The sequence below is a fragment of the Sus scrofa genome, chromosome 18 (assembly GCF_054392235.1).
Source record: "Sus scrofa isolate SSC_HxYL_T2T_F1_AM1 chromosome 18, Sscrofa_HxYL_maternal_Yorkshire_Landrace_v2.0, whole genome shotgun sequence".
In the NCBI taxonomy this organism is placed as follows: domain Eukaryota; kingdom Metazoa; phylum Chordata; class Mammalia; order Artiodactyla; family Suidae; genus Sus; species Sus scrofa.
In genome coordinates this window covers 18,060,402-18,073,615 of record NC_139400.1, presented here as the reverse complement: position 1 = coordinate 18,073,615, position 13,214 = coordinate 18,060,402, and the positions used below count along the sequence as shown (strand labels likewise).

The 13,214-nt window shown below is 38.8% G+C and overlaps 2 protein-coding genes across 11 annotated transcripts in view; both read right to left on the bottom strand.

The window, feature by feature from the left end:
* Positions 1-13,214, bottom strand: part of BRAF (B-Raf proto-oncogene, serine/threonine kinase) — a 174,589-nt gene that overhangs the window by 8,987 nt on the left and 152,388 nt on the right. For all 10 annotated transcript variants that reach the window (XR_014833621.1, XR_014833619.1, XR_014833620.1 and 7 more), the window contains 2 exons: positions 9,957-10,091; positions 4,945-5,098 (listed from right to left, as the gene is read on the bottom strand). Coding sequence is in view for 6 of the 10 variants with exons in the window: in XM_085005259.1 (XP_084861385.1) it covers positions 4,945-5,098; positions 9,957-10,091 (289 nt within the window). In the remaining 4 variants the exon portion in view is untranslated. The remainder of the gene's footprint in view (positions 1-4,944; positions 5,099-9,956; positions 10,092-13,214) is intronic.
* Positions 1-13,214, bottom strand: part of SLC37A3 (solute carrier family 37 member 3) — a 398,944-nt gene that overhangs the window by 319,762 nt on the left and 65,968 nt on the right. The window lies entirely within an intron of this gene.

Sequence of the window (13,214 nt, the reverse complement as noted above, 5' to 3'; positions counted from 1 at the left end):
TCGCTCTATCTAGCACAATCTACGTCTCCTTAAAGGAAGCCAATGTGAAAACAGGATTTGCTTTACAGAAATCTCTGTTAAAAACGGCTAGAATTCATCTATTAAGTGAAAGAATATCAGAAGGTGATAAACTCTAAGTCCTGTCCTATATACCATGTTAAAAATAACTAAAAAGTCTTCACACTTCCTATTCATGATTACAATTAGACACTGCATTTCACTGAAAAGTGTTCTACTCTACAAACTTACATACTAATCTCAAAAATAAAACCATACAGAACAACACCCCAAAGCACAACATCTCAACAATGACCTCCAAATCAAATAGCAATAAAACAAACACTAAAAGACCATTCTACCAGAGTCTATGGCTTCTAATGGAATTCAGTTCTTTTCATAATCAGACTTTAGGTCCAAGGGGGGGAAACAAAAAGACAAAGAGAAGTCATAGTTTAGGGATCAATAAAATAAAACTCTTTCATATATGTCCTTGAAGTCAGAGAAACTTAAGAAAAAGGCAGTGCTAACAGGCAATGGATCTGGTTTGGAAAAAAAAAAATTTTTTTTCTTACTTATTCCTTCTTGCACATCAGGAAATCTCCATGAACCTACCTTCTACCCTATTTTATTTGCAGTAAGAGAAACTCTGCTTGTGTCAAGTTCTCTGAAGTGAAACATCTAAATATTCTTTAAAAAAAACCCTCAGTATATTAATTTAATTATCAACTGAAAAACCAGAGGCCACAAAATGAAAGGAACTTCTTTAAAAGCCTCCTTTCTGATTGAGAATAACCTGAGCACTGTTTTCCCTTTGACTTTATTTAGGAACACGGTAGGGAACACAGATTCCAGACACCTCAAACATCATGCTTTGTTGACTGGAGAGCTAAGGACTTAAGATATTACTAAATAATCACCCTTAGTTCCAGAATTAAATGTATTTCAGAGGCTGTTACACATATAATTTGGTAAAGAATCCTTAAAGATAAAATGTCATGAAAAATCTCTTATTTTGTGCACAAGTAAGTGCTTATTTTAGATGTCGGGGGAGGCAGTCATTGGAAATTAGAGTCCCATTATTCTCTGTTTGCAGGGACCTTTTAGGCAGATTTCAAAAGGATGAGGAACACAGGCACACCTGACTTCTTAAAATTCTTAGAGAAATGATCACAAGGGAGATGAAATATTTAGTAAAAGTATTATAGAAATACTCAATAAACAAAGTGTTTTAGTTATGAAATACTCTTTTCATAATATTAAAAAAAATGATAGATCATTTCCTTAATTGACAGTGATCCATTTGAAAGGAAGTCCATTTAAGCTATGTGTTAAATAGTCACTTTTTTAGAAAGGATAATTTTAAATACTACTGGTTTTATATTTAAATGGCTGGTACAATACTATAATATGTAAAAATAAACCTGAATTGTTTGATTAAATGTTATGATTCCTAAACTATTTAAAATCAAGAAGAAAAAAAACTTAATTCCTCATCACTGACTAGTAAAACTTCCAAAATGTAAAACAGGAAGTTCCCTTGTAGGGGCGGTGGGTTGAGGATCTGGTGCTGTTGCAGCCGTGGCACAAGGCGGCAGGTCATAACTGTGGCAATGGTTTGATCCCCGGCCTGGAAACTTCCACATGGCACAGGTGTGGCTGAAAAAAAAAAAAAAAAAGTTTCATGAAAAAGGTTGCCTTCTGAAGAAGGAAATCAACCTTAATGAAACTATCTGAGGATGCAGGTTTTAGGAAAGAAGTAGTTGCAAGAGAATGAATGTCCTTCTGCTTCTAATCTTTAGTCAAAGAGACTAATGCTTCTTATGGTAAGGAAAATACTGTTATTCTTATTTAGAGAATTCATCTAAAACTCAGTATCAAAGCAATAACAACAACAGAAAGGGAAATTACCATATGTCATTCTAATGCTTCCTACTTCTCCAGAACCATGTTGTTGAAATATCTCACCTGCTTTATTTTTAATGTTCTTCCAATAATATTTTCAGTGGACCCAATATGGAAAGAAGCAAATTACTAAGCAACTCTTTTGAAGGCATGTCTAAATGTCTATGCGATGGTATAATGAGTTTCTGAGCAGTTCTAAGAGCTCAGCAACGCCCTTTGGCAAAGGAAGGAAAGAGCCAAATGAAGATATGGGGAGCTGGGTGGTGGCTGGTGTGGGCAGTGTTAGGGGAAAAAAAGAGAGTGAACAAAGAAAGGAAGATTAAAGTTAAGAAAGTATGCTGGGGAATTGTAACAGAGCTGTCAATAAAAAGATCCTTTGAATTCCTGTGCCTCAAAATGCCCAAACCTTCGAGCATTCCACACCCAGTCAATTTTGTAAAAACTTTGTTACACGCCCGCCATTCGATTTATGAGTCAATAAAACCCAATCTAGTAGATACAAATAATCATATCTTTAGTGTCACAGGATTAGAAATCATGCACTTTGATGTTTTTGAAGTTACATTCTTTTTTTTTTTTTTTTTTGCCTTTTCCAGGGCTGCTCCCATGGCATATGGAGGTTCCCAGCCTAGGGGTCTAATTGGAGCTGTAGCCACTGGCCTACGCCAGAACCACAGCAACGAGGGATCCAAGCCAGGTCTGCAGCCTATACCACAGCTCATGGCAATGCTGGATCCTTAACCCACTGAGCAAGGCCAGGGATCGAACCCTCAACCTCATGGTTCCTAGTCAGATTTGTTAACCACTGCGCCATGACGGGGATTCCTGAAGTTACATTCTTTTATGCCTTTCATATTCTCAAAAAAATTTTTAAAATACAAGAATGCTCTTTTTCATGAATTAATTTCTAAAACTACAAAGGGGATTATTTATCTTAAGCTACCCAAATAAAGGGCAAAAGGTTTGCCAAACTTACCACTGAATAGTTTCCCTAGATAAAATCTAGCTTTTTCAAATGAAGAAAGTATTTCAAAAATGTGTTTGTGGTACTTAATGAATAAATTACTAGTTTAAAGACTTCTTTATTTTCTTCCTTACTGGCTTCCCAGAAGGATAGCATTTATATAGATGCTGTATCCCTGACTAACCTTGAATTGTCAGCTGTGTTTAAAAGAATCACAAATCCAAAGCAAGTAAATGAAGGTGTGTTTAAGAGGCTGGCTCTGGTCCCTAGGCTGACTCTGAAGTAGACATGGCAATTTCTTTGATGACAGCAATGATGCTTCTTTTACTTCTGATTCCCAGTAAGATTTCGGTTCACAGTAAAAAAAACACTGATTACCACATTACAGTTATTTTCTACACAAGAAAGTGCAAGCATTAGAAAGCACTAAACATACTTTATACTGTGGAATAAAAAATAGTGTTCATTCATTCATAATAAGTAGAATCTTGCTGGGCAAAGAATATAAGGAGGACAGATATTTTATGAGACGCATGGATAAGGTGATTTGCTAATAGGCATCATGACAGCTAAGTACAATCTAAAGTAATAACAATGATAAAAAATTCATTAATTCTAGTTACTTGGTAATGAGCTAACTAAAAGAAAAAAAAAAAATCCTAAAAATTTTCACAGAATTCCATGAAATTTTTTGGGAGGAGAAGGCAATGCATTTGACTTCTATATGTCATGTAAGACATCTTTAATACATAAAGAAATATTAGCTAAAAACTCAAAGTTAAGCCATGTTACTCACGTCAGACATGCCACTCCTCAGCTATATCTTTGGTTACTTGCGCCCATGATTTATACAAAGAAATTTAATTTACTGCTTTAGGGGAATAAAGGATAACTATATTTTCCAAATTGTAAGAATAAGAAATAATTTTAGAAAAAATATTAAGAATAAAAATAAGCTTCTTCAATTCTAGTGACTCCTAATCAGACTTGTTCTGTTTGTCCTAGCTAATACGGTCTAACCGACTGTCAGCTCCCCACCTGCAACATATACAGGCGTAGCGCTGCTCGCGGGAGCCCCTAATGGGTGCATGACAGGTAATGGCAAAAGGCACCATAGCTAATAGCAAGGTAAACAAAACAAACTTGGAACAGGAAATAAAGCCTACAGAAGAGGTACTGCAAATTTCTTTTTTTTTTTTTCTTGTCTTTTTAGGGCCTCACCCATGGCGTATGGAGGTTTCCAGGCTAGGGGTCTAATCAGAGCTACAGCTGCCGACCTGCACCACAGCCTCAGCAACGCCACATCTGAGCCACATTCTGTAACCTACACCACAGCTCACAGCAACGCTGGATCCTTAACCCACCGAGCAAGGGCAGGGACCAAACCCGCAACCTCATGGTTCCTAGTCGGGTTCATTAACGACTGCGCCACGACGGGAACTCCCCGGTACTGTGAATTTTTAACAATGTCTGTGAATTTTAAAAACCCTTTGATGTTGAAAATTTAATGCTAAGTATATCCAGTCTTGGAGTTCCTGCTGTGGCACAGAGGGTTAAGAATCTGACTGCAGGGAGTTGCCATTGTGGCTCAGCAGTAACAAACCCGACCAGTATCCATTAGGACATGGATTCAATCCCTGGCCCTGCTCAGTAAGTTAAGGATCTGGTGTTGCCTTGAACTCTGGTGTTCAAGAGGTCACCGATGAGGCTTGGATCTGGTGTTGCCGTGGCTGTGGCTGTGGCTGTGGTGTAGGCCAGCAGTTATAGCTCCGATTCAACCCTAGCCTGGGAACTTCCATATGCCAAGGGTACAGCACTAAAAAGACAAAAAAAAAAAGATCCAACTGCAGCAGCTCGGGTCGCTGGAGAGGTGTGAGTGGCACAGTGTTGTGCCAGCTGTGGCTTGGATTCAATCTCTGTGCCATGGGTGTCGCCATAAAAATATACATGTATATCCAGTCTTTAAAAACATACACATACATAAAACAAAATATATAAGCAAATGTATTTTCACTTTTCTCGGTCCCTACCCTCCTATACTCTGTCATTCAAGTTGTTTCAGTAAACCGGAAACGCACCATATCCCCCTGCCTGGATGGGTGTTTTTGGAGAAGCACAAGCATATAGACTAAAATCCTCTGTTTGGAAGCCAGCCCGATTCAAGGAGGGTTCTGATGCACTGCGGTGAATTTTTGGCAATGAGCGGGCCAACAGCTCAATAGAGGCGAGAATCTAAAAAAAAAAAAAGAAAAAGAAAAAAGAAAGAAGAATGAAAATCTAGGTGGTGTTCATCCTTAAAATCCCCATCATACTTTATAAGAAAGCAAATGAAATCTTATATTGTTTTCAGTATTAATTATCCCAAATGCCTGGAAAAATAATAAAGGAACTGATAACTTTTCCTTAAAAAGTTTTAAGAGAAAATTACCAAACTACTTAATACAGCTTTAGTCTCTATAAACTGAATGGGAACAGTAACCCATAGTTAGCTTTTATTTTTATTTATTTATTATTATTTTTTGTCTTTTTGTCTTTTTCCAGGGCCGCACCCATGGCATATGGAGGTTCCCAGGCTAGGGGTCTAATCGGAGCTGTAGCTGCCGGCCTATGCCAGAGCCACAGCAACACAGGATCCGAGCCTCATCTGCGATCTACACCACAGCTCACAGCAACGCCAGATCCTTAACCCACTGAGCGAGGTCAGGGATCGAACCCGAAACCTCATGGTTCCTAATTGGATTCGTTAACCACTGAGCCACGACGGGAACTCCACAGTTAGCTTTTATTTATATTTTATAATTTTAGATCATTTGCCAGTCTTGGAACAGTAAATAATAAAAAATTTAAAGTCAATTATATAGTTATTTCTCACAAGCCCCTAATCCATTACATGACTTCATAAACAACCATTAGAGCAACTCATTCTTTAATGAAATTTAATAATGCAAAATGTCTTACACACAGATAATTAAAAGTAGGGCCCCGATGACCCAGAATGCTAGTGGCACAGGAGTGAGGAATGACAGGTGACAACCCATGAGTGAAAGAAAAGTCAAGGAAAACTCTACAAATAGACACCAATACACAAAATGTAGAAATTCAGCACATGTTTAAGGTACAAAGAAATAGGTTATTGCTTTTGAGGGTGTACATACATGTAAAGGGCTTGCTTGGCATAATGCCTGGCATATAGTAAGTACTCAATAAAACTTTAGCAGCCATTATTATTACTACTATGATTATATACTATATAGTGGTATTATATACATTACATACTACTAACATTATTTTTCTGAGCTACCAAGAGTTTTTTTAAAAGTTAAAACTGTAGTCTGTATAATTAGTATAAGAAGGCAAAGAAGTAAGCAATGTTACAAAATTTTTAAAATTATAAGCATAACACACAAATAAAAATTCGAATAATACAGAAAAGTATAAATCCTACCTTCCAGGGGTAACCACTGTTAAAGAGTCTATACTTTCTTCTGGACCTTTCCTATGCATAAACATGTACATATGAAAACAGGGCCCATCCCCACCCTCACCACCGTTCAAGTGGTATTACACTACCCATATTTTTCTGCATTTCTTTCTTTTCCACTAACTGGTATCCAAGCCACCTACTGAGAGATATCTTAACCTTAATGTCTTTAATTTCTCCTACAGCGAACAGTCTCACATATATCTGAATACTTGTGGAAGCAGCTTCTGTAGCATACAGCATAGATTTTTAGGAACGGAATTACCAGAGCAAAAGTGATATGCGTTTTAAGTTTACGGAGTTTACCACTTTACAAGGCTGCCAACATTGATGAAAATTTAAAAGAAAGGCTCTTCCTCATTTCCCAACACTGTTCCCAATGCGGGATTATTGTCATTCTGAGAAACAAAGTCAAAATGTATTTCACAGTTGGGGCTTTGCATTTTATTAACTGTCACTGAACATCTTGCGCTGAATTTATTCACCATTTATATTTCTTTTGTGAATCACCAGTTCTTATTCTTTGTTCATGTTCTATTGACTCCCTTTTACTTAGAGATTTGTAGAAGAGTACTCTGAATAATACAAAGTCTTTATTATATACTACATTTTTATATGATATAAAATTTATTATACGTAAACATTTTTCTCAATGTTTATCTTCCAATATTATTTTTACTACATAGAAGTTTAAAAATGTGATCCCTGTTAACCTTTTCCTTTATAACTTCTGGATTTTTGTCTCTTGCTTAGGAAAGACTTTCCTACCTTAAGGTTATAAAAATGGTTTCTTATTTTATAGTTTTGTTTTTTACATATAAATTAAAAAAAATTTTTTCTGGGGGCCACACACATAGCATGTTTAAGTTCCAAGGCCAGGGACCAAACCTGAGCCAACAGTGGTGACAATACTGAATCCTTAACCAGTCAGTCATCAGGAAACTCCTACATATAAATCTATAGTCATCTGAAATTTATGTTTATGTATGGTATAAAGACAGACCTTATAATGAAAATTTAAAAGTAATACTTAAAGGGGCAGTCTTCAATGATCTGGAATGGTCATATATGTATTTCATTTTCTGATACCATGCAAAGCATGAAATATGTTATATTAAAAATATGACCATTCTGTCCCTGTTAATACCATCTGAAAAGTGAGCCTAAGGATATATACCTGCATTATTAAGGTACAACAACCCTATTAAATAGGAAACCCTAGAAGCTGGGATGTGAAAAGAGATTATGGTGCAGAGTTCTGCTGACATTGGCCAACAATACCAGTCGTTTACTTTCACAGTCTTAAACCAGTAGTTTTCTGGGTTTAAAACAAAAATAACAACTCTTTCTCAAAGGAAATAGTGACGTAGAACTCCAATATATCTACCCAGCCATTTAGCTTCCCCACCCTGGGACAAGCACCCCCCCACCCCGCGCCCCGCGACAGTTGTTAAAAACCATAAATTCTATCATCAAATCTTTAAATGGGGAGTTCCCATTGTGGCTAAGTGGTAACGAACCTGACTAGTATCCATGAGGACACGGGTTCGATTCCTGGCCTTGCTCAATGGGTTAAGGATCTGGTGTTGCTATGAGCCGTGGTGTGGACAGCAGATGCAGCTCAGATTTGGCATTTCTGTGGCTGTGGTGCAGGGTGGCAGCTACAAGTTCTGATTCGACCCCTAACCTGGGAACTTCTATATGCCGCGAGTGCGGCCCTAAGAAAACAAAAAAGAATTTCTAGTCTTGCTTAAAAAAACAGAAAATCGGAGTTCCCGTCGTGGCGCAGTGGTTAACGAATCCGACTAGGAACCATGAGGTTGTGGGTTCAGTCTCTGCCCTTGCTCAGTGGGTTAACGATCCGGCGTTGCCGTGAGCTCTGGTGTAGGTTGCAGACACGGCTCGGATCCCAAGTTGCTGTGGCTCTGGCATAGGCTGGTGGCTACAGCTCCAATTCGACCCCTAGCCTGGGAACCTCCATATGCCGCGGAGCGGCCCAAGAAATAGCAACAACAACAACAACAACAACAAAAGAAAGAAAAAAAAAAAAAACAAAAAACAGAAAATCTTTAGATGTGAATAAAAGATTCACACATTCCTTTAACACTGACTTCTGTCTAAAAAACTCATCTAGGATTGGGTATCCGAAGGCATAAGGTTCAAAAAGGATCAAGTCAGGAATTCTGGTACCTTAGTAACTATGGGAGTCAGCATTTTCCACTTGAAAACTGTACTGTCTTACGGAGACGCCTTTACAGAGCACTATCAAGAATGTCCTCACAACGCTAAACACTGAATTTACATTACAGTATCTAGAACTGCTCCTTCAGGTTCTTAGTCCCACTTTGTCAAATTTATGAAAGATTGATTAATTTAAGCACTTTACTTTATAACATGAAAAAACAAAAAACAATGGAGAGTTTTCAAGAATCAGAGAATGGCAGACAGTACCAAGAGATGTCTTTTCTTTTTGCCCATGTGGAAATGCCTCTCAAAAATACCTATTACTAAAAGGATGCTTGGAACCTGTTTATTTTACCATCAAGAAGAACTAAAGCAGCAGTGTACAAAGCGTAGTCTATGGAAAAACTTTTCATACTATCATTAAGATTTCATTTGCCCTTTTTCCCATCCCTATTTTATAAGCATAAATGGAGCTTTCGGGAACTACATGAGATAAGACATTGCAACATAATAACTGCAAAGCAGAGAATCTAGCTATCTTTATTTTGTAGAGATCTGTAAAAAGCGTAAAACAATGCCACTTTAAAAAAAGATTTATTTTTTATGGCTGTACCTGCAATAACTGAAAGTTGCTAGGCTAGAGAATGAATCTGAGCCACAACTGTGACCTACGCTGCAGCTACACCAGTGGTGGATCCTTTAACCTACTGCGCCAGGCTGGGGACTGAGCCCACACTTCCACCGCATTCAGATTCTTAACCAAACGTACTATGGCAGGAACTCCCCAAGGTCACTTTTCTCTAATTTTTTTGGCGGGAAACATAATTACTTTTCATAAAACATTATTTAAAATGTAATGGTTTTATTATGCTTAAATAAATTTATAGATAAATATTTTAGCTAATTTTTTAATTAATTTTTTTGGCCACACCCTTGGCATGCGGAAGTTCCCGGGCCAGGGATCAAACCTGAACCACAGGAGCCACTCAAGCCACTGCAGTGACAATGTCGGATATTTAACCCACTGAGCCACATGGGAACTCCTATGAAAAATGTTTTTAAAACTCAGTTTTAATTTTTAAAATGGTAATTACTACTTACATCAACAAAAGCTCTTTGACCCGAGGTCTTTAATAATTTTTAAGTGTAGAAAAGAATTTCGAGGCCAAAAAATTTGAGAACTGCTAGACAAAAGTAAAATCTTTCTAAATATTTTGTACCTGTATCCTAAGTTTCTAGGTGTACCACTATTCAACCTTTATAAATTCAAGTGTTTACATAAAATCACGTGTTTACTTATCAGAGTCTGCACATGATCACATGGAATCCAAATTTGTGAAAACAAACCTCTGCTCTAAAAAGTACTTAAAAATCTGCATTGAAATATTCACCTCTCCTTTTAGTTAACATAAAGCTTTTTCTTACTTGGGGAAAGAGTGGTCTCTCATCTCTCTTCTTTTTTAGGCACTCTGCCATTAATCTCTTCATGGCCTTTGGACAGTTACTCCGTACCTTACTGAGATCTGGAGATAGATATCCTCGTCCCACCATAAAAATTATCTGGGGAGGGAAAAAAAGGCACATCATACAACCTTTTAGACAATTTCAAATACATATATATACTGAATTATTAAAATTCAACAAGCTGTACACTCTTGTACTTTTCTCCCCCCCCCCCTTTTTAATTTAGGGCCTCACCTGTGGGAATATGGAGGTTCCCAGGCTTGGGGTCGAATTAGAGCTACAGGTGCCAGCCTACACCACAGCCACAGAAACGCCAGATTCAAGCCATGTCTGTGACCTACACCACAATTCACAGCAATGCCAGATCTTTAACTCGCTGAGTGGGGCCAGGGATCAAACCCGCATTCTCCTGGATACTAGCTGGGTTCGTAACCCACTGAGCCACAATGGGAACTCCTGACATATATTTTTTCTGTATGTACATTACACTTTAATAAAAAGCTAAAAAGCACAACGCTACTAGTATTCTGACTCCTGTGTATTACAGGGGAACTAATACTGCAAGGTGAAGTCTTATGACCCCTGGACTATCGCAAGTGTCTCCTAATTGCTTCCCATGCTTCCAGTCTCTCCTTATCCAATCCATTTTCCCACTGATGGGTAATCATTTCAAAACAAAGATCAGATCATGTCTCCTCTACTCAACCAAAAAAGTTAACCTTTTAGCAGTAGTCTCAGCATCTGAATTTTAAACTCTTGATGAGGCACCTCAGCATTACTTACACAAATGTGAGAAGCGGAGTTCCCGTCGTGGCACAGCAGAAACGAATTCAACTAGGAACCATGAGGTTCCGGGTTCGATCCCTGGCCTTGCTCAGCCATGTGCTGTGGTGCAGGTTGCAGATGCGGCTGGGATCTGGCGTTGCTATGGCTGTGGTATGGGCTGGCAGCTGTAGCTCCAATTAGACCTCTAGCCCAGGAACCTCCTATGCTGAGGGTGCAGCCTGAAAAAGTAAAAAAAAAAAAAAAAAAGGCGAGAATCAGAGCCTCCTCCAGGGGCAAGAAGATCAAGCTACCGGGAACCAAAACCTTCTGTTTAGTGAAGTAAAAGGCCTGTCTTCCCGTGTGCAGAGATTTATAATTTTTCTAATTTCTTGCTCTTCTAATTTTCTGACTTGTGATTCTTTCAAAAGTGGGCAGAGACAGATGTTAGAAGTCTTGGGATTCAGGGAGGAGAGAGGGGTTTCGATCTTAAAGGGAACAGGTTTAAGAGGGACAGGCCAGAGGCCAAGGAGGAGGGAGCCAGTAAGAGATCCCCTGTTCCAGGGCAGAACTGATGAATTTTAGGAAGTCTAGTATCCTACTTTGTTATTTCCTGTTTGGTGCTGTAACAACCCTTGTTTAACTATAAGTTGGTTGGCCTGAGCACCACCCTTCTCCTACTTGGCAGAAGGCACATCCTTTGTCTACATGGTATATAACAAGAGCACACACTGCTCCAAGGTGTCAAACTGCTGGGGGACCAAAGGGACACTTCCAAATGCTGGTGTGTAACTGCACTCTAATAAATGCGTAACAAATACCTTTGTAAGATAGTTGGTTTCCAATTCTTTCCTTTCAGCAAAACTAACTGAATTGCCAACTAATTAAAATAAAATTTAATGACAGTTATCATGTAATTTTTGTTATGTTCAGAAGTGAGTTCAGGAGTTCCTGTTGTGGTGCAGCAGAAACCAATCTGACTAGGAACCATGAGGTTGCAGGTCTGATCTCTGGCCTTGCTCAGTGGATTAAGGATCTGGCATGCTGTGAGCTGGGGTGTAGGTCGTAGACACAGCTCGGATCTGGCATTGCTGTGGCTGTGGTGTAGGCCAGCAGCTGCGAGTTCAAAAAACTGAGTAATATGTTTGGAGTAAAGAATTAATCTTGGAGTTCCCGTTGTGGCCTAGTGGGTTAAGAACCTGACTAGTATCCATGAGAATGCAAGTTCAATCCCTGACCTCACTCAGTGAGTTAAGGACCCTGCCTTGCTGCAAGCTGCAGCTCTGATTCGACCCCTAGCCTGGGAACTTCCATATGCTGCAGGGAGGCCCTAAAAAAAAAATTTAATCTTAGTCCAAAGGAGGGCTGGCCTTTGCCTTTGGCTCCTGGGAGATAATTCTAAATGCCTGGATGGTTCTGCCTAATAAGACTGTCTTTGTTTACCTGGGACCTTAGGCCATGCCAGACAGTCTATACTACCAATGCGATTTGTAAAAGGAACTTTGAGTAAGGTGATTTCCATAGAGGCTGAAAACTAAGGTCAGCAACAGAGGTGTCGGACAACTGCATCTCTGTGACTGAACCCCAATGATAACTCCAGCCTTGAGGCTCCAGTGAGTTTCCCTGGTTGGCAATACTTCCTGCACATTGTCACAAAGTACTGTCCACAATTCTAATGGAAGAGGACAACTGGAACCTCCACAGGTGAAACTCTCCCAGATTCTGCCCTATGTATTTCATCCCTTGGTTGACCTTAACCTGTATCCTTTTGTTGTAATAAACCATAACTGTATTAACAACTTTCAGTGAGTTCTAAGATTTAATGACTTACTGAACCTGAGGGTGCTCTTGGGGACTACTGAACTCTGCATATAGTTATAAAACTCCTGACTTTGTCAACTTATTTATCTGAACATTTCTCAGCACTTCTTTAAAAATAAAACAAGGAAAAGGATGGATGCTAAGCTGCAGCTTATTCTACCAGAAGTCATATTTACCCACAAATATATAAATGAATTGAAAAGCCCCATGTTATTCATTAAGATACGCATTTTGAATAAATTTTAAGTGTTTCTACATATCAAAATATATTGCTATTTTCATCAGTTACATATTAATTATTAATAGCATAATTCAGAATTAAAAAAAAAATCAACATTCAGGGCCTAAAGTCACTAGAAAAAAAATTTTTTTTTTGTCTCTTCGTCCTGTTAGGGCTGCACCCACGGCATATGGAGATTCCCAGGCTAGGGGTTCAAACAGAGCTGTAGCCACCTGCCTATGCCAGAGCCACAGCAACGCGGGATCCAAACCGCGTCTGCGACCTACATCACAGCTCATGGCAACACTGGATCCTTCACCCACTGAGCAAGGCCAGGGATGGAACCCGCAACCTCATGGTTCCTAGTCGGATTCATTAACCAATGAGCCACGACGGGAACTCCTAGAATAAAATTT